Here is a 22061-nt window from a genome sequence, read left to right on the forward strand (position 1 = left end):
CCCTGACACTGTCCCCTTGCCTGTGCTGGCTGTGCTCAGCTTCCCACACCCCTCCTGCACAGCCTGTGCCTCCCCATCTGCAGGCACCAAACACATGATCTAGTGTCCCTCCCTGAGAAATGGAGATTCCCTTCAGTGCCTCCCACCCTAAATTGCTCCAGTCTGTTGTGTGGGATTGATTTGGGTGTTCTCACACATCCTGCAGACCCTAAAAGGCCGTGCAGTAGTTTGTGGTTCCTGGGCTGGGTCAGGCAGCACCCAGAGGAGAGGCTGGAGGCACCCACGTGTGGGCACACCCCCCTGCTCCGTGCCATTTGCTCCCAGCCTCCCCTGGGAAGGGCATTTTGCTCCACTTTGGCACTGTCCACTCCGGAGTTTGGGAGCACTCTGCCCGAGTGCCGCTCCCACCCCTGCACAGCCTCCCTGTGCCAGGACAGAGTGGCTGTGGGGGCAGCAGGAGGCAGCAGTGCTGCCCTGGCCTCTGCTCCAGCCAGCAGGCACAGCCAGAGAGGACACAAACACCTAGAGTCCTGCCAGGAACACATTCTTCCCTTTAATGCCTGGCATCCCCCCAGTTTAATTCTGGAGTTAAAGTGGATTATATTTTAGGCAGATCCTGTGAGAGCAGCCCAGCTCTCGGGCTGTTCTGAGGCAGCTGACAATGATGGGACCCCCACGTGGGAGACAGTGACACACCTTTCACTCCCAGCACTGACCCCCAGGAGCTGGAGCTGTCTTATGAGGAAAAACTAATCCTACAAATAGCTGCCGATGTCTTTTCTGAGCCTCCTCTTTTGTGCAGGAACAGCCAGAAGGGACTCTGGAGAATCCTGTCAGTGCTGGTGGGTGCTGGTGACCGCAATCTATAATCTCCAGGACAAAACAGAGACACAGAAAGAGACTATGAACACAAAACATGAGTAGGAACTGCCTGCACTCAGGGAGCTGAGGAGTAAAGAATCACAGAACAGAGCATTGTGCAGCTTTTATATTAATCTAACGTGGATTCCTGAATTCTGTAGGCACAACGGGGCAGAACTGGAAAAGACACACAGAGAAATGAAGGCCACAAATGGCCTTCATTACACTAAAAAGCCTCTCAGAGAGTGGGTGGTGGGGCTTGTTTCTGTAGCACCGGTGGCAGTGGCTGCAGTGTGACTTCTGCCGTCACCCAGTGTGCTGGGTGAGGTGTTGGGAGTCAGTGCCAAGGGGGATGAAATGGAGAAATCTGGGTCTGCATTAACTGCCACTGACTGAACGGGGTGGTAGGAACATCCACGCCTGATTTCTTTAAGCATAACATCAGCTCCAAAAGGCATCAGCAGCTGGCCAGGGCAGCAGCCTGTTGCAAGGACTCTCCTACGAGCCCTGCCCAGATGAAAGTGAGCACTGCAGACAGTGCTGGAGGGAAGAGCCACTGTTCAAAGAGCAGTGCAAGCTCCTGGTATGAAACATCTCATCTCCCGAGTCCATGGGCAGCTCACACTTGTCTGCAGGCTGCTCAGAAACGGCCAGATCAGACAGGAACAAAAGGGGATGTAAAAGCTTTTGAGCTGCTTCTGAGGGATCTGTGCATGTGAACTAACAAAGGCAAGCCCGTGGTCAGCAGGGTTAAATCCAGCAGAAAGTGTGCTGGGACCGACAGTGCGAAAAAGCTGGAACTGCCCATCTGGGATAATTACAAAAGCAAGGATGAAGTTTCATATGACCATTAACAAATCCTCAGATGCTCTGGGTTCAAGAGATGAGATGTCTCTGGGGACTCAGTCCAAGCAGTGATGTCTGTTCACCCTTTTATCTGTCTGTGGGTGAGAGACTGGCCTTTCAGACACTGCTCTGCCCTACATTCCCAGAATCCTTTCCCAGACTTGGGCAAGGCTTGGCATCAATTTCTCGCCCAGTCACAGCCTGCAAAGCCATATTACAGAGTATCTCTTTTGTTAGTCTTCATTTCCAAAGCAGGACTGCAAAAAGTGACTGATGAAACACATGGGACTGCCGTGGGAGGGCAGAAGGAAGAGCTGGTGCCACGCAGTTTCCATGGGCTGGAGGCTGTGCCCAGAGAAACCTGTGCCTGTGATCCCATGCCTGCAGTTCCACATGCCAGGGTTAACAGGGTTAACCCACAGCGCTGTCTGGGGGTCAGTTAGGCCAGACCCTGCTGTGAACCTGCAGGAGGGCCTGGCCAGCTCAGGTGGAGCTCCACGGTGCTGGGCACTGCCTGGCCACACTGATCCACCCTGCGGGTCCCGCCACCCCCCAGTTCACCACGAGAGCTCAGCAGGGCAGAGCTGGGAGAACAGAACAGCCCTCTGGGACTCTGCTCCCTGCTGTCCCCAAGGACAGGCAGCACGGTCTGTCACACCTGTGCATGCAGAGCACTGAGACAATGTGGGGCTGAGCTCAGTGCAAGGAAGGAATCACCTCCAGCTGTCTTGGACAGGCCTCTGAGAACACCCAGAATCCATGGCTGAGAGCTCCTTGCCATTGCTGCTCTGTCTGTACTGCACCCTGTGCCCTTGGAAAATCAAACCCCTCCTCTAGGAACATGGGATCTTCTCCCTGTTTCTGAGCAGGAACAAAGGAACATTAAATTCCCAGTAATTCCTGTGCCACGGATGGAGAACGGCCTGGGTAGTTTTGTGTCACTGCACCAAAAATCCGTGGCTATTTCTGTGTTTGCAGCGCTGCAGATCCATCGTGGCTTCCCAGCACTGCTGACCCCGGATCTGCACCACTGAGATTTATCAATTAAACCGGGTCACCATGGAGTTACACTGCACTTCTCAAATATTTGTGTCCCTCTTGGTTTGCCTGTTATTTCTTTTTCTTTTTTTTCTGTAGCTACTGGGCTGAACTATGCAGGGATAGAATAGGTTTCTCTCTTTAATGAAAAGCTTAATTATTTCTCTTTTTTCGTAAAGGTTGTTGCAAAAATGTAACTTCCTGTTAAGTGCTGGATTTTACAATGTAATAAATTGACACAGAGGCACGTAAACAAGCTGTGTAAATACATAGGCAGAGCCGTGCCTTCACGGGGACTTTTTTTATCAAAAGAAGAACTTCCACAGCAGTGGCATTCTCTGGAAATAATGATAATTTGCACAGTGTTCTGCATTAGTACATTAGTGATACTGCAGGGTCTGAATTTACTGACAGCAGGTTGCATATTTTAAGTACTGTGCCTTGCTCTAAACAAAACACCCAAAATATTTACTGACCTTAGCTGCTACAGAAATCAGTTGTTAGGCCAGAAAGAGCTGCCAGCATCATCCTAATCTGATCAGAAGCCCATTACGTGCCCAGCGTACCTTTTTATCTGGTCCTTGATTAAAGGAATTGTCAAACTGATAAACGCCACTCATGGCCCCTGTCCAGCTCAGCCCTGGCTTTACTGGTGGAGTGGTGGGAGCAGCACGTGTTGAATTGCTGGGGAGGGCTGGGGGCAGAGCACAGCACACCAGAAATATCAGCAATGTGCATTTCTGTCTGCGGGGCCTGGCAGCTCTCGCTGTGTCGGTGGGAATCACTGGGGGGGCTGGCTCTCCCTCCCCAGCACACACAGCTCCTGTGCTGGCAGGAACTGCTGGGGGGCTGCTCCTGCTGCAGGGCCGTTCCCAGACAAACCTGGGCCAGCTCCAGGCTCATCTCAGCCCCAACTGGGGACTGGGAGCTCCCCACCAGCGGGGACATGAGCTGGGGCAGCAAGGGGATGTAGGAGAACCAGGGGCAAAAAGATGGAAAGACAAGGAAAGGGGGAAAAAGTCCTTCTCCAAAAGTCTGGGCTTCTCTCCTCACGCTGTCTTTGGTGTGATGACCCCTCCTAATGGTAACTTGTGTCAAAGTTCATTTTAAACAACAGAAGCAGAGTGGTGTCATTAGCTCTGGCTTGCTGAAGTTAGAAACAAACCCCCCATAATTCACCTACTTCCATTTAAAATCCCTCCTTCCAAGCACTACCAAGTGAGGAGCACAAGCAGGTACCCCCAGCACTCCTCCCAGCACTGGCTGTCCCTGCCATCCCCACACCCCAGTGGGAGCCCCATTCTTATTCTGATTCCTGTTTCTTTCTCCTTCTCCTTTAGATGAAGATTGTTCTCAGAGGTGCCTGAGCTGCCTTCTAACAGACAAAAAATAGCAAACAGCTCTAGGAAAGTGGCCTAATTACGTAGGGTTTTTTAACAGACAGGAGGAAAAGATAGTTTGGAAACCAAAATATCTTGGAGGCCCTTTCTGCATCCATAGTATCTGTAATAGACTGAGTTTTGCTTCCAGGGCACTCATTCAGCTTCTTCATTAGTATCAAAATCCTTGGTCTTCTCTCCCCAAACTCAGGTAATTTGAATAAAAAATAAGTGTTATGAAATGTAGCCATTAACAGTGTCAATAAATTTTAAGCTGTGGTTACAAATCACTTGCAGCAATCCCATCCCTCTCTGTTGTAGATCAAAATATGTTTATTCAGTGTTCTTAAATTCAAATGTCCTTTCTCTCTCTTCGACAAGAATAATCCAGTGTGGTGGTGGCTGCCAAGGTGACTTGAAAGTCTTTCTAGTGTGTAATCCCCTTTCATATTCTGTGTTATGTATGAACTCAAAGACAAAATATCTGCATTATCTTAAATAAACTAGGTAAAATGTATTTCAAAAAGTTTCTTGAGTCAAAAAGTAGCAAATCATTGTATGTATTTCCATATTTGTATAGTTTCATTATATTCTCGTTCTAAGTTACTCTTAAGCCTCTTTCATATTTAAAAAATGAACTACACACCTATCATGCAAAATGTAAAGAAGTATGTTCAACTAGTTCAAATTAGATATACAGTAAAAATACACTTCCAAAGAAATATCATTTCCATTTTTGTTCATGTTTTTAACAGAATTCCAGACTAATACATCAAATGTGGAACTGTACAAGAATGTGAAGAAACATTAGGATTGCAGTAGTAAAAAAATGTACAGCATTCAAAACCAACAAGCTCTAAACAACCAAACAATACCACAGGATTGAAACAATCATGGGGACAACATAGGCCATCGGAGCCAGAGTGAATCCTAATGCACCTACATAAAGACCCTACATAGAATATTGTCTCTTATTTATATGCAAAATCCCTGATTTGATTAAACCAGACAATTTCTCTAATTGTCTCGTATAGGTTGCAGGTAAGATAAACACAAGAATATTCCCCTCCATGGGTGCCAGGTGTCTGAAAAGGCAATGGTGAGAACTGATCTGAAAGGAACTTCCATCCAGGTGGAGTCAGGCAGCTGAACACAGGACCACAAACAACAGCACTGCAGTTGGAAAGAACCACTGGAGTTGTTTTCCGCTACATTTGCCGTCACACCTCAGAATTCAGGAGTCAGCTTTGTCAAACTGTTTACAGGTTAATACACAGGGGTTTAATTACGGGCTGTAACCATTTAACAGCGGACCAAAATTGCCTTTTAAATCAAGAAAAGATCCAGCTAAGCACGTAAAAAGAAAAATACAACCTCCAAGGTGAGTGACAATGAACAAAACGTTACAAAGAGCAGAATCTCCGTGCCAGAACAGCTTTGAAAGGCAGATCTGTGCTCTGTTACCGTCCAGCAACCGGCACAATGTCCTTGTTAGACACTTGGATTACGAGGGAAAATGTCCTGGACAAACCTGTAACAGTTATTAATTCAGCCCAAATTATCGTTTTCAGTGTCTCATCCCTGTGCACAAACTCAAAGGGCTCTGCCAGCCCCTTGGGTTTGGTGACCAGACCTTAATCCCTCTCACAGATCTCAGCTAGTTTTCATCTTTTGAGGACTACCTTGCTTTTCCCATAGCTCACCTGTGGGGTTTTTTAAGCTGAAGTGTAAAAAAGGTTAATAAATGACCTAATTATGTCAGCGATTCTATCCCACAGTCCTTATGCTCTGAAATCTCTCCCTGATCTCGACAGGAATTTGGCTTGCACAAGAATGGCAAATTTTCAGCTCAGAAAGTGGAATAAATGTGGCGCTTTTAAAACCAAAAACATTGTTAGCAGAGAGTCCAGCCTGCAAAATCATCTTCAATGCCCCGAGAAGGGCAAAGAACACGAATCTTGGCACCCCCCTTGATGTTTATTCGGAATAATCTTTCAGTAATTCTGATCCAATGGGAACGAGGGATTAGTTTTAGAGAGCTGGCCACACACAACCCAGCATCTGACTGAAATAACTGATTGGAACAGGTTTGAAAAGGAACAGCCATCTGACTCTTATGTACCACTCCAAACCTCCAAACCTACTGGGCAAACAGCGCAGTGTAGACTCGTTCTTATACACGTTTAACTTTGCTGAGGTATTTCTTTAATTACAGAAAAGCATCTTCAGAAACAAGAGGGGAAAAACTCAAAATATGAGTTATACTCTGCAGAGATTTTTGGGGAGAAGGAATTCAGTCGTACTGAAAGGTCCATAATGATTAAAGGAATAACCACTTTTATCAGTGTCAATGTTCTTCCTTGGCTTTTTTATTCCTTCAAAGCATTACAAAAAATGTAAGGCAGTGACTTCACAGAACATAATTTTGCCTCGACTTTGCCCACCAACGTTGTAAATTGGCCTGAAATACTTCTGCCCTTTCCCCAGGGAAAGCATTTGCAGTGCCCACGGGCGGGGTGGGCAGGGGTTCACCCGCTGGGGAGACACGGGACAAACCCCACGCTGCTTCCCCACACTGACACAAGTCAGGCTTGTTCCACACAGCAAAATCAAGGACAGCTTTCTGTTTGAATTTTAACATTATCTGATAACTTCTACCTGCATCTAACATTTATTTCTCTACAATGAGGATACCTAGACTGTTGCACAAGCTGGAGTTCTCGCCATATACACTTCAGGAATGGGAGGAATGTGTACATCATATTTAGGGTTTTTCCTAGGCAGACACTGTGTTTGAAGTGCAGTTTTCTAACCTTTTTACACTCACTCAGCCTACCTCGACTGTGACACTAATGTTAAATGTAACTGCAGCCATTACCAAGTAGTTTCCATAAGTGGTTTTATTACTGATTAGATTTTACAAATTCTGGTATTCGAACAGACTTCGACCTTAAAATTCTAAAACAACAAAGCAACCAATGAAAGGCTTAGGACTACCCAAAGTAACAAACTCTTTAACATTTTTGCCCTGGTCATAAATATACAGAGAGAAAAAGAGAGAAGTGGACATGGAATCCAAAGAATGTAGATAAAACAGTATATAAGGCACATGGCAGTCTTTGAAAATACAGAAGCTTTAGCCAACTTAAATTAATTGCTGTTTCCCTTGCTCAGTCCACAAAACTGTACAGTTACACAAATGTTGTGTTGCAATAGATCTTCCAAGTTATTCCTCAGTCCGTACTCCGTAATACCAGAACACTACATTTCCTTCTGTTGTTTTAGGAGAGATCCTAATTGTGGTTAGTCAGTTGCTCAAAGCCTCTATTAAAATACACTTGGAATTTCAGCTAAGAATAATTTCTTTTTTAAAGAAATTATTAAGAAAGAGTCATCAGAAAAGATTTGTAAGAGTTGTCTGTGAAGGACTTCGAGATTCATGAACCTCAAGGCTCCCGGGCACTGATGTCAGGACAGACGTCACAGTAGGCATGGTGGGGTTAGTCAAGTCCGTTAAAGTCGTGGGAGTGCTGGATGGACTCATGGAGGCATTGGATATTTCTGAGGCAGGGCCTGACGGGGTCCCTGCTTGCAGTGTGGAGTCTGAAGTCTTATCCACCCCTGTGTTCTCTTGACGTAAGAGGTTCCGTCTGAATTTGGCTCGAGCATTTTGAAACCAAACCTGGAACAGTTCAATACAACAGGGTAGCATTTAAAGAGCTGCAGAGTTCCGAAAAGCAAAAGCACATTCACAAATTCATCAGTGCTGGAATTGGGAAAGATGTTTTTACTGGTAACATGTTAGAAGAGTAGCCCTGGTCATGAGAAGCGGCCTCTGCCTGCAAAGGATTCCTTCTTCCCTCTCCTGCCATCCTTGGAAACTGCCTGCCTGGGGCAGGAGGGACTGAGCACGGAGGGAGGGAGTCTGTGCTGGCTGTGTAAAGCGATGTTTAGAAACGTGGCAGCCTGCAGGAGCCCTGTGGCCCTCAGTCCCATCTGGCTGGGTGAGGAGACAACAAGCACCTGATGGGGATCAAACCACGAGCTTGGGCCCCCTCGCATCTCACGTCCATCTCCCACCGTAAGCACCGCTGGCTCATCCCATGGCTCTGCCCTCCTGCTCTCCCTGGAGCTTCCTCATGCCTCAGTGTCTGCTGTCACCCCCTTTTCTAAGAGGACTGGCCCTCTTCCTCACTCTTCTCTTACTCTTCTTTCTCAAATGCTTCAGCTCCCTTCGCCTGGGCTGGTTTACCTTCTCAAATGTTTTCAGTACTGGAATAATGTCGGGAAAAGAGGCTCGAAGGGTATCAAAGACCCACATTGCATCAGAAACTGTCATTACAGTAGGAATTACATCCACACAGAGATTTTTTTCCAAGCTTTCTACTTCTTGTATTCTTTGATTATTATCTGAGGGAAGGACAAAGCTACGACTTCATCTTTCTCAGTTAAGCTCCAGTGTTTAGGTCCAATAATGCTTTCCACTGTCTGCAGGAGTTCTTAGAGAGAAAATATTTCTGACCTTTTTGAAAACAGATAAAACAAAACTGTGACACTTGCTGAAACCAAGGCACAGCATAGGACTGGGACTAAATCTGAAAGTGTCATTAACTACCCTGTGTTCCACATGGCATTTGTTGACACCAAGTGATGTTCCTGCTACAAACCGGGTGCAATGTCACTGCGCTGATTTATCCCGGGCCTCTGTCGCTGTTACGTCCTTTGCCATGGCCTCGGTGCTGATCCCACTGTCCTCACACTGACCTGCTCTGGGGGTGGCACTGCTCCTTTCCATCCCAAATGCCAGGGACCTCCTCACCTCTGCACCCCTCGGAGACGGGCCGGGCTGGGTGAGGATCTGCACAGCTGGGCGGGATCTCCACTGGGCTCCCTCCACGGGGCTCCTCCTCTGTGTCCTGCACAGGGAGTGTGAGTGTGGGGGCTCCTGGGGACACAGTGTGGGGGCTCCTGGGGACACAGTGTGGGGGCTCCTGAGGACACAGCCCTGCACAGGGGCCGGGCCCTGGCGCTGAAGGCCCTGCCGTGGGTCTGCTCCAGGCAAAACCACCGGGCTGGTGGCTCGTGCACTTCCTTGTGGCAATTACACACCTATGTTCACTAAAAATACCCTTATTTTGTGTGCAGTAGTGCCAAATAGGGGCAGCATTTTCATTCCTATTCACAAAGCAATCGTCTTGTGTAAAGCATGTAAAGCGGTCGAAGGCACCAGAACTATTTTGTGTATTTACACTGTTCCTAAATGTCCAACTGCTCCTCAGCCTCAGCAGGGCCCACAGGCTCTGTGGTACCTTTTGTGTTTGTAACTGGACACATGCAGTGTGTAAACTGGCCAAGATACTCGGTGTTTGTGTTCCCCTCATCTCCCATTAAACACAAGAACCGGAGCTCAGCTGCCCTTACCAATGACCAGCCTTCAGCAGCCCCACATGAGACAGGGGCCACTGTCTCTTTAATTGTGGTAATTCCTGCTAGACACAGAACACACCACTGATCTTGTAAGTGTTATTCCAATATAGAGATTATATGACTGCTTTCACTCCCTTCCTCACTGAGATATTGTCAGGGTTAATCAGCTAACGGCTGTAAGGCTCTTCAAAATTGCCTAATAATAAGTATCCATATTATTTACTAAAAATACAACTAATTATTTGTTAATTTAAATTCTGAAAATACCTTGTCATACGATAGAAAGGGATAGCATCATTACCACCATATTGACATTCTGCTATGTGCTGAAGATATGACACCATTCAGCAGAGATTTCATGTTAGAGAATGGTGAAAGATGGAAACACTTATTCCCTGGGTTGTGGGGCTGCTCCTGCTGCCCTGAGCCTTTATTCCAGCTGGACACAGCAGTGCAGGGCCCTGCACCTGGGAGGGCATTACAGACAGAACAACCCAAACACTGAACTGAAAGAATCCTTCCAGAAGGACCTATCTCACACCAATTGCACAATTAGGAATCTGCTCTTCGGGACTGAGGAATAAACGAAGTCACTGGGAAGTATTTCGTGGTTTTCTGTCCAACTGTATCAGTACAAGGCTGAGCTGTTTCAAATCAAACGGGAAAATAGGGACCCAAACTCCCCCTGGAAGACAAAGGCAGCTGCAAAGCCCCAGCACTGCTGCTCCCACACTTGGGTGAGCAGGGTTGGGCCTGGAGCTGGGCACTCACCGCTTGGGCACAAGCGCATTTACTGAGGGCAAAATACCGCACTGTCTCCTCAGCCATCTGTGCAGCCAATTCTTTGTCTCCACCAAGTCAAACAGGAACAAAATAACATCTCCATTTGATAGGGAAGTATTGAAAACAGGCCCACAAACTGCTGTAAGGGAATTGGCCGCTGCAGTGAATGAGATCATCACCTCAGATGACTTTATTTTCTGGTTTGTAACACCTCCACTGCCGCCTCTGTTACATATTAGCTCCGTGAGCAGCCTCTGCTAGAAACAACTTTTTAAACGCAATTTTGCTCATTCCCACAGTACCTGGAGACATTCCTGTTCCCTGAATTTCACTGCCTGGTAAGTGGAGACACAAAATCTAGAGGATATGTCCCCTCAAAGCAGACTGTGCTCACTCACTGCACACACTGTGATTACTCTGCTGTAATTAGTGACTGCACACTCAAAGGGGGTGAATATTGTACATAAAGCCTCTCTGGCTCAAAAGAATGAACAAGTGGCACTGTCTTGGTGATCATGGTGAGTTTTCCCCAGCAAAGAGCAACTCTGAAACTCATGGAGGTGAACTTCAGTGTTTGAAAAACTGCCTCTCACAGGTAGAGATGAACCCACTGGGCACAAAGGTTCCAAAACATATGAAATACAACTTTGCTTTATCATGGCCCAAATTAATTTTCAAGCAAAACATCCGTGAGTAGAGAGTGCTCATAACAGTCAGGAAAACTCAAGTGATACCAGACCAAGGATCACTCCAAGCCATTTTCTGGAATTGCCTCCCACAGCATCATCCTCAGGGTGTGATTCTCACCAACAACTATTACCTCCCTCCACTCTGCAGCTACAGGAGCCCAGACATACAGGAGAACTTAACTGTGACATAAAAGAAGTGAAACACCAAATACCGAAACGACAACTGAGGTCTGGTGGAATTGTAAAGGTCTGCTACGAAACACACAAGAAAAGAAGAACCACAAAGCACCTTAGAACGGCAAAATGTGACGGGATTAAGATGGAAACAGAAGCAATGAAGAAACACAAAGAGGAATGGAAGCATGATGGGGGTGGAGTCCAGTTTTGGAGACTAGGAAATGCATTCTGAAAAAGAAGAAGCAGAGAAGATAACTTGGGAAAACAGATGGAAGGAAAGATCCATTAGGTGAAAAGAGAAGAGAGAGGGGGAAGTCAAAGTTATTGTGGAGCAAGGAGAAGGAACAGAAAGATGATACAAGAGAAGGACACTTTCTAGACACTGATCTCATGTCCTAACACACTCTGAGAAACTTCGCAGGTAATTCAGGTGTGAGCGCACAGAAAGAGTGAAGTGTCTGAATTGTGAGGGTAAAACAAAGGAGAAGGGTCGAGCTAAGGACAGACAAATGCAGTCCATTGCTCCACCCGTGTGTGGGATGAAGGACAGCTGCTGTGAGGGACACTGCACCGGGGCTGGGCTGTGCCCTGCTCCTGTTCCTCCACCACAAAGCAACCCAGACTGCAGCTCTGGGGATGGAGCCCAGAGAAGGGATCAGTTTGTCATTGCTGTTTTACTGGGGGGCTCACAGAGCCTGGATTCCTCCCTCTGCTGGGGGCTGACGCTGCAGGGTCCAGGAACCCCAGGGAGGTGAGTTTGCCCCAGTTTAGTGCCCGGCCCTGCCCTGCCCTGCCCTCACACGCTGCCCACAGCCCCCAGGAGGGGCCTCAGCCCTGCCGGCCTCTGGGAACATCACAGATCCTTTCTTCTACAATTAAGACCCACTTAAAGCTTTCAGCAACAGGTCTTGGAGTGTCATGGCTCCTATACACCCAAACTTATCTCTAGGTATAGGTACTTGGATAAGTGGTCATTAAAATCGACTTCCTGAATCAGACCTATAAATTAAAATGCAGCTGAACCAACTAATATTCCCCTCTTTCCTTCCCACAATAACTCAAATGGAGTGTGTACCCATGAAGGAATTAAAACCTAGCTTTTAGAGAAACAGTAGAGAAACATTTCAAATGCAGTCTCCTTTCATTCTAAATTATCAACCATAAATAGAAAACTAATTTTTGAAAAATTAAATTTATGTCCACTTCAGTTAAGAAAGAAAAGCTCCCCTCCCTGTCCTGATAAAATAAATTCAAACTGTTGAATAATTTCTTACAAAGGTAAACACTGACAGTAATTTCTGAACTAAGAGGTCTCTATTTACAGGGAACACACTTTTTCTTACAGCGAACTGAAAGCTACAACATGCACCTGAATTAAGTAATCTTGGGAAAACAAACAGGGCCTCAAACCTTCACAGCTCTCATTAAAAATTAGAACCCAAATGATCTGCTTTAGGGAAACTCAAAAGAATTAACTCTTCTGGTACTTTCTAGGACTCAACTGCAGTCCCACAGAAGGTACGGACAACTAAGAAAAGCTTGAAAATCAGCAAAATCACGGCATTTAAATGTAAAATTGATATTTTGATCACTTCTCAAGATAAGAGGCTGCTGTCCTTACCTGAAGAACTCTTTTGGTGAGGCCAGTTTTCTGAGCCAGCTGTTTCAAGTCCTTGGCATCGGGATTGTGGTTGATAGCAAAGTACGACTTCATTGTCCGCAGCTGGTGGTGTTTGAAGGACGTCCTCATGCGCTTGGTTTTCTGATTGCTGGGGTACTGCTGGTCCCTGTCCAAGTGGTCCCCGTCGTTCTCATTGCAGCTCAAAGCTTAGGGCAACCAGAGGAAAAGGCCTGTAAGTGTCCTGCTCCACCAACGCTGTCTGCAATTCATCTGAGGGCAGCAATGGCGATAACGCACCACGGCACGTGCTGGCACGGGCCCTGCTGGCCTTCCCTCCACCTCACACATTCATGGCACGGTTTAGGTGGGAAAAGCCCCCTGAGGTCATTGCATCCAACTGTTCCCCCAGTGCTGCTAAGGCCACCACTGACCCATGTCCCCAACTGCCACATCCACAGGGCTTTCAAATCCCTCCAGGGATGGGGACTCCACCAGCGCTCTGGGCAGCTGTGCCAGGGATGGATAAGCCTTCTGGGGAGAGATTTTTCCTGATATCCAACCTGACCCTCCCCTGGCACAGCTGGAGGCCGTTCCCTCTTGTCCTGTCCCTTGTTCCCTGGGAGCACAGCCCGATCCCCACCCAAGAAGTGAGAGAGTCCCCCCTGAGCCTCCTTTTCTCCAGGCTGAGCCCCCCCAGCTCCCTCAGCCGCTCCTGCTGCTCCGGCCCCTTCCCAGCTCCGTTCCCTTCCCTGCCCACGCTCCGGCCCCTTCCCAGCTCCGTTCCCTTCCCTGCACACGCTCCGGCCCCTTCCCAGCTCCGTTCCCTTCCCTGCCCACGCTCCAGCCCCTTCCCAGCTCCGTTCCCTTCCCTGCCCACGCTCCAGCCCCTCAGTGTGTCTCTTATCTGAGGGGCTCAGAACTGCCCCCGGTGCTGGAGGTGCCTCAGCCCTGCCCAGGGCACAGGCACTGCCCGGGCCTGTGGCCACCTCTGCAGCCCATTCCTCATCCTCACAGTAACCAGCCTGACAGGACCCTGCCCTGTCCCTCTGGGGCTTTTAAAGTGGCAGGTGTGTTCCCCTTTCCCTCCCCTCCCTTTCTGTGGGAGACAGGAGCTGTCCTCCACTCCGTAAAGGGGTTTCATGGACTTGGGATCACTATAAATTGCACTGTAACACACAAAGGGAGCTGTGCAATACAGTCCACTCAAATCTCGATGGAACAGACTGGTTAAAATCATAATTATTTCCTCCATCAAACTAAACCCTGTAGAGTACAAGAGAGACTATTAAAGGAAACACTATAAAAGAAATAAAGTTTGTGGCTACCAGACAGCAAGTTATGACTATAATCTGACTAGCTAAAGAAATAAAGCTGTTAATACAACATATTCCCTGGCATGCCAAATGAAAAATATCTTTTTAATTATTTATGTGTTTATATTTCCACTTAAAAAAAAAAAAAAAAAAGTTGTTGCAAATACGAGTTTGAGCGATCATTTCTGTCACACCTTTCAGAATCAGGGAATGACAGTGACGGGCACACTTGCAGAAATCAACCATCGAGCTTGTGAAGAAGGTCTGCGAGCAAGGAACACCGTAAAATTGTCAAGGAGTGTTAAATGTTGAACGCCAAGCAAAATAATCTCATAGACCAAAAGTAGTTTCTCATTTATTTGTGCACACAGTAAACCATAGAAAACCTCTTAAAACAACATTAAGGACTGAGCTTAAATCCAATAAAAAAATCAGGGATATAACTGAAAATTAGCTCTGACAAACTGCATTAATTAGCTTTTCCTGTTCCAAAATCTACAACTCCTTCCTTATTTCCTACAAATTTTATGTTAGAAGTAACAAAAAATCACTACTATCTCTGTTCTACACGACATGCAAAACATGAGAAAAAAATCTTTTAAAACGTGAATCGTTGGTGAGTTTCTTAAACACTTGGACAGGTTTGTTTTCAATCGTCCATTATTTATTGCTGTTTCATTACAACTGAGTACATCTCATGGACGTGTCTTTACAGTGTTTCTCGAATTCCTGCTGTCCATCAGTGGGACTCAGCCCTATTAAAAATACCCATATTCTGAAAGGCATGCATTAAAACCAGTTTTGAAAAACACACATAAAATGCACGCATTCCTGGGTCAGGAGGCATATGGATTCCCTAAACAGCAGGTTTGCAGCAGCTACAGTAGCTGCTTTCCAAACCTCAGCCTTTCCAAACCTTCCCAAAAGATGTGGCACAGAGTACAGAGCAAGGCCTGCAAAAATCCCCTCCGAGCCCCAGAGCACGTTTGTTTAACAGATACGCCCAAAGTGGCCGAAGGCTCCAACTTTTCTGGGTGTTTCTGCACTCCTATAATTTAAAAAGCAGCTGAAGCGAATGGCCCTGCCTATAGAAATGTGTGTCTGGGTGCGTGTGTGCGTGCATGTGCATACATTTGTATAAATCCTTTCCAGACCTCGGCATCTTGTGCCAAATTCTGGCAACAAGAAGCATTTCTGCTTGTTCTCCTGCGGCACGGAAAGACTGGGAGCACCTGAGTTTGAAAAGTGTAGGGTCCTCAAATGAGACAAGGGAGTGGTAATGGAGCTGGGTGGGATGCAGCAAAATCTTTACTGGTTTAAGAACTGAGATCCAGTTGCCCAGCTGGAGTCATCCTATGTTGTCCAGTCTCCTTCCTAGCTACAATTCCTGATTTAAAGAGTGCTAGGATGAATAACATAATAATGCCCATTGAAAATTCTGTTGGGGAAATGCAAAACCAAATCATGCTTGTTTTTAAAATGTACTCAAAGAATTTTAGATACTAGTAATGGAAAAGACCGTTTTGTGTCATCTGAAAGGTTTTCAAACCCTCCCAGAAATAACAAGGCAGAGACAAGGAGGAAAGGCATCAAAATATCTATCTGCAGTACTGAGGTCTGTTCCTGTTAATATGCAACAAAACAAACCCTAGGGCTGAGAGGATTTGGATTTTAACATGTTCCATAGAGAATGAGATGCATTCAGAATCCAAGGGTATAAAAGTGATTCTAAACCCTCCCTGAATGGAATGAGGGTGTCAGCTTTTCATCAAGCCCCAACAGGACAATGAGCAATTTACCCCTGGAATTTCTCATCATTTTACCTCCTCATTTACTCAGTACAAGTAATATTAAGATGACAGTAAGCATGTACCATTTGGGGCTAGTGAAACGTCCTTGTCTCTGATGGAAGTTACAGAACACATTTTGGAAGCGTGAGAGGGCGTGAGCTGTTCCTTGTCTTGTGCAAGTGGTTTTACTTGCAGGCATCATCCAACATGACAGAAATAGTCCTGGCTGGTGGCAATCCTCGCCAGGATTCGGTTGTGGGGCCTGGCACCATCCCCAGAGGTCTGTTGTACGTGGTCCAGTGCTGCCTGTGTCCCTCCCCCAGCCCGCAGTGCCCACGGGCGGTGCAGGCACAGACACACACAGCGGGCCAAGGGGGTAAGAGGAGATTTGAAGAGCTCAGGAGTTTCTGCAAAAGGCACCAGGGTGTAAAACTAACACTGTACGTGCTCCTCACGCAACCCTCTGTTTTCAGGCACTATCTTCCCTGTTCCTTTGTGGTGTCCCTGTGTATCTCCCAAAGGAATTGCTGAACTATCTGTATGTAACATTTCCATTCCATTGCAGTATCTCAGGCTCCTGCTGGGATTTCAGAAATACAATTGGTAGGATTCCAGCTCAATAGAGGAGCCTTAAATTAACTAAGGTTTCATTTCTATTTTGTGATAAAACTAATTCTGAGTCGGTGCCAAGTCTCTTTTTTGACCCTAGAACATTTCTAAGACCCCTGTGCTTCTCCCCAGACCCCACACCCAGGCCATGGCCCTCCCACCCTTGGCTGGTGCAGCAGTGGAAGCACTTCCAGCCTCCCTTGGTGCCCCAGGGCCACCTGGTCACAGGATGGTGATGTCCACAGACTGAGATGAAAACATCTTATTCTGATATTGGTGACCAAAACACCCTCTGCGGAATAATGGTTAACATCTCTCCAAACCAAGCAACAGGAACACAGAGCAGGATGTGCTGGTCCCTTTGTAACAAAGCCTGTGTGAGGAGGAGAATTTGGGAGTTCTCTCCATCCTCAGATGGCCAGAGCCCCGTGTGCCTTGGGACTCAAAGCATGTGCTCAGTAGTTTGTAGGTCGCTGAGGATGCAGCCCATGAGGAAGCTGGGAAAGAGGAATTTCCTTCGGGGGAACTTTTGTTCTCAGGAACTTGTGTTTGACATGTTAGATTACACCAAAAGAAAGCAAACTAATCCTGATTCTGAAAGAATGATTAAACAAGAGACACATTTGGTGTGTGCATCAGCTCTCAGTATTCAGTGGCTCAGGAACATACACCCCTTTCCTTCTGTAATTGGAGTCAAGGGGGTGTTTTAACCTCCTGCTGCCTGGAGAGGGAACTTGTGATTAACCAGACCAGGCAGGGGTGCAGCCAGATTTGTTGTTGGTCGGAGTGTGTAGAGGACTTTGCGTTACCCATGTCCTCAAAGGGACAGAAGTGAGACAGAGCCCTCGGAGTGGTACTTGGGACAGGAGCAGAGACAGTCGTTCCCCTTGGAGGAAGGAAAAGGCACTTGGAGAAGGCAGACACCTGATCTCCTCCCCACAGGGATGCACAGGGGGGAAGCTGTGGCTCCAGGAGCAGGCAAGGTACCCGAGGCACCTGGCAGCGCTCAGAGGAGGGTGCCTGTGCTAAGCCATGGAGCAACACACAGGACAGCGCTGCTTCAGCCCTGACATTTCCAGAAGTGCTTCTGGGGATATAAAGCCTGTCTTAAAGGAGCAACTATTACCCAGGCCGAGCATCACAAGGCCGGGAGGGAGGAGAACTGGGATTAGAAGCCTCTTCCTCCGGCCTTCCCCGGCCGCCTCGGACAAAGGGGCTGCCGGTCCCGCTGCCCCCCGGGGCTGCCGGAGGGTCGGGCCCCCCCGTTCGCGGAGCCCCCCGGGGGAAGCGCGGCCGGGCCGGGGCTGCGGGGCGGGAGAACAAAGGGGCCGGCGAGGGGCGGCCGGGCCCGGGCCCCGCGGGAGGAGCCGCCGCCAGGGTTTTTCCCCTCAATTAAGCCAATTGAATGGCGCTGAATGGCCGGTGCGAGTGCGCGGTCAGTCCCTGAGCGCCGCGATTAACCCGGGCAGCCCCGGCCGAGCCGCGCTCCTCCTGCCCGCCCCGCCGGGGGAAGGGGCAGCGGCTCCGCTCCCCGGCCCTGCCCCGCGGCCCCGGCCCCGCACCCGCCCGGGCAGCGGGAGCGCCCCCGGCAGCCCCTCGGGCAGCGAGCGGGGCCGGCGCCCTTCCCCAGCCCGACCCCAGCCCGACCCCAACCCCTGCGCCTGCCCCAGCCCCGACCCCAGCCACAGCCCCCCGGGGAGGGGCCAGACGCGCCCGGGGACCCAAAAGGTGACCACGGCGGGGCAGGGGGAGGGACGGAAGGGGGAGAAGCAAAGAGGAAGAGGGAAAGGGGGAAATTCTTATTTTTCCTAGGAAATCTCTGCAAGACATCCTTTTTTTAGGCTGCGACTGGCGTCTGCTCGCTCTGCCCCTGGAGTCACAGGGAAGCTGCTTCTGAGCTTTTAGTCCCAAGGGAAACGAGGAGGAGAGATTCGCTCTTCAAAACTTTCCAGGCTTTTCGCATTTTTGTCAGGGAAAAAACCCCCAAAGCAGTGGCGACACAGCCCGGTGGGAGGGTCAGCTCCAGGCGGCCCGGGGGCTCCCCGAGCCCCGCCGGGAGCGGGGTCGGCGCCTCCGCAGCGAGGGGCCCAAAGCCGCCGGCAGCGCCGGTGAGCACCCGCCGAGGGCTCCATCGGCCGGGATGTTCGGGCACCCCTGAGCATCTTCCTGCATCCTCCTGCCAGCAGAGGAGAGTCTTGGCCGTTTGTATCGATTATGGGCATTTTATCAGCTCGTCGTGACCCAAGATTGAGCAATACAGCTGTCGTTTTCCAGGATATTTTAGTGTCTCAAAGCCGGACTAGATACAAATGAATAAAACAGGAGGCTGTGGGAGGTTTGGGGTCTAATTCACAAAGGGAGTATTCAGAATTCTTTACAGGTGCTTCTGTGTTCAGCAAGCTTTCAGCCATTGATTTACTGACCTAAAAAACCCATCAAACTCCATTCCAACAAGTGAAGGAAGAAATTATGATCACAGGAACACACTTAAAAAAAAAAAGAAAAAAAAAAAAAGGAGGAGGAAAGAAAGAAAAAGAAATCTTTTTGAAGTTCCAGCATCCTTCTAAGCTATTTTCCACTTGTCAGGCTCTATCCACATCTAAACCCATCAACCCCCTGCAAATGGAGTCTTGTTTAAGTGTGTGTGGAGGGGCAAGTCAGTGCAATTCGTGTTGCAGATGAATATTTACTGCAATTTACAAGATAATTTCAGTCTCGACTCTGCCAAGTTTACGGGTCCCCCTTTTCCCACCACCTATGGGTGTAGATTTATTTACACAAAGTATTCTACACAAATTACCGGGAGCAGAGCCCCTCAGAGGACAACACTGTGCATTTCTAGTGCACTTCTGAAAAGGAAGTGACAAGTTCCATTAAAAACAAAAAGAGAAACTATCGCATTTTTAAACGGTTTCTCTTTTAAAGGTTCAAAATCGAAGGCTTTGCAATAATCTACTTGTTTGTGAAATTTTACATCGGTGGGCAACCTGGCCTGATTTCCAAGATCAATGGCACTTATTACCGCATAAATTAGTCGATTACTGGTCTAGTAAATAGTTAAGCAGATAAATCGCTTAAGCAAAGAAGCCAAAGGTTACTCAAGGAAGATCTCTTAAGTTTCAGTTGCAGGCTTTAAACAAAGATTAAAAGACCAAAAAATCGGAGGGCAATTACTTTGTAAACGAATTTTTAAAAATGCAGTTAAAGGCGGTTTATTTAGGAAGTCAGGGAGCAGAAATACTTTCTCAAGCTCTGCTCCCATCCAGGACAGATGCCGCTGGTTCGGTTTACAGGTCCTTTGAATCTGAACATCTGCCCTGCACAGGGAGACAGCGGAAGGACAATTAAAAGCTAATCCCTTCGAAAAGGAGACTTTTTACAGGGGAAAGATGCATATTTGATGCACGTTTTAAAGCTGAACTGTTACCCGCGAGAACACTACATCCACCTTTCATCAACCTTCACCACTGGGACTGCTACTGCTTTTTGCACTATTTCCAAATTATTCAGCAATTAGTTAAACCAATAATAGCTGGCAATTTCGTTCCCGAGGTGCGTTTGCCGGTTAGAGATGCGCCTTTTCTCCCTGCCATTTTCAGCGCAAACCAGCCCATCCCGTCGCTATTGTTACTCCCTTTGGACACAAAACACCGGCAGCCTCCCCATCCCGGGCCGCGTCCCCCTCACCCCTGCACCTCCCGGTGCCCCGCACGCACCTTCCTCCCCCCGCTCCTCCTCCCCCCGGGCGGAGCGGCCGCCGCCCGGCGCAGCCCGCGGCTGTTGGGGTGCGCAGAGCTGCGGCCCCAAACCCGCGGCAGCGGGCTTGGCCTCTACCGAACGCCCTCTCCGGGAAAAAGGAACGCCTTAGAGGCAAATCTGCTCCCTACGGGACACGTCTGAAGGCGGCAGTTTAAAAAGAAAACAGGTTGGAGGGAGCGGAGAAGCGCAGAGGACACTGAGGCACCGAACGGCGGGAGGAAACGAGTTGGGTGCCCGCGGTCCGGCGGGACGGCCGAGCGCCCGGCGCGGGGAACGCCGAGCTGGGGGGAAACCCACCCCCCCGCCTCCGAGTCCTCTCCTAAAGCCAACAGCTCAGAATTTTGTTTTGTCCGAGTATTTTTTCCGATTGCATCCAAGGAGCAGCGCGGGAAGCCCCGGCGAGGGCAGCGCTGGTGGGCAGTTACACGGAGGAGCAAGGCGAGGGGAAGGGGGGAGCGGGGATGGGGGGGGTAGGAGACTGCTCGAATTCCTTTGCCTGCAAAATTAACAGTGCTGTGGCGGCCGGGAGGTTAAACAAGGAAACACAGCGGAAAGTTTGCAGCTGGATACACAGAGCTCCGGTTGCCGCCAGCTCCGCTCCCCATCCTCCCGCTGCCGGGCTCGGCTCAGGGGCAGCGAGGGGATGGAAAAGGGATGCTGCGAGTCTCCCGACTCTTCTCCGAGTCACGTCTGAAGAACAAAACTGCAGGCCAGCTTGCCCCATGTGAGCGGGCTCTGTGCTGCCCCAGACACCTGCAGCCCGCAGCCCCTGCCCGGGCACCCCCAGCCCTGCACCACGGCCACCTCCCACCGCGGGCCCTTGGGAAACCGCTGCTTCCTCTCTTTCTCTCTCCTTCCAAAACTTTGGGGTGCAAGAGCTCAGGACAGGGCAGAATAATTCAGCCGTCAGCAGCCTTTAAGTGTAGCCACTAAAGAAAATTCACGGCTCTCCGAAGTGCTAACTTAAAATCTCTGGTTTCCAGATTTTATTTCAGGCTACATTCCCCCTTCTCCCCCCTCCTCCCCCTTAACCAGATGACCTTGCTTCAAAACATTTTATTTCCAGCTGAAGTGAAAAATGCTAACATATTAGCTTCTGTAATTGCAGTTTGACAGCACTTGATCTCAATAATTATGCTGCAGCAAAACTATTATTAACGGTTTAAGCTAAAATAAACGGAAATCCCCCTTTGGAAATGAACAGAAACAAACCATTTGAACTGCTCTGGAGGAAGGTGGGTGTCTCTTACCTGCATTGTAGGCTGCCAGATCTGCTCCAGGCCCCGGGCTTTTCCTTTTCCTGGGTCTCCCCTTCTGGACAGTCCCCACGCCGTTGTAATAAGGCAGTCCCAAAGTGTTGGCAGAGCCCGCTCCCAAAGCCGGGCCCTTCCCAGCGGCTACATCCGAGTGATTGAAATGCACCTGGTACTCCCCCTGGATGAGAGTCTCGAAATGGAGGCGGCAGTACACCAGATTGTCCTTCATGCCAAAGTGATCGCCAGTGGTCAGCATCTTGTTGCAAGTGGTGCAAGTGAAGCAATTTAAGTGATATACCAAATCCCTGGCCCTCATGACCATCTCGGAGGCAGAAATCCCCAGGTGACACCTCGCACATCTCTGAACCGAAAACCTCCTGCAAAACAGAAAGGCCAGAGGAGACGGTGAGAGTTACGTTGCCCCCACCCCGTCCTCGGTGGGGTCTGCCCGGAGGGCTGCGAGGTCCGGGGGCCGCCTGGCCAGGGGCAGAGGCACAAAGCCGGTTTGCAGAG

The 22061-nt window shown here is 48.8% G+C and overlaps 1 protein-coding gene across 9 annotated transcripts in view; it reads right to left on the minus strand.

Annotated features, from left to right (window-relative positions):
* Nucleotides 1-7006: 7006 nt before the first annotated feature.
* LHX2 (LIM homeobox 2) overlaps nt 7007-22061 on the minus strand; it is a 44529-nt gene continuing 29474 nt past the window's right edge. For all 9 annotated transcript variants that reach the window (XM_027893005.1, XM_027893004.1, XM_027893010.1 and 6 more), the window contains exons 3-5: nt 21543-21925; nt 12822-13027; nt 7007-7806 (exon numbers count right to left, since the gene is read on the minus strand). In XM_027893005.1, the coding sequence (XP_027748806.1) occupies nt 7519-7806; nt 12822-13027; nt 21543-21925 (877 nt within the window). In that variant the 3' untranslated portion in view covers nt 7007-7518. The remainder of the gene's footprint in view (nt 7807-12821; nt 13028-21542; nt 21926-22061) is intronic.

This window comes from Empidonax traillii, unplaced genomic scaffold (genome assembly GCF_003031625.1).
Source record: "Empidonax traillii isolate 1590-97213 ecotype Southwest subspecies unplaced genomic scaffold, ASM303162v1 scaffold375:size1330703, whole genome shotgun sequence".
Classification (NCBI taxonomy): domain Eukaryota; kingdom Metazoa; phylum Chordata; class Aves; order Passeriformes; family Tyrannidae; genus Empidonax; species Empidonax traillii.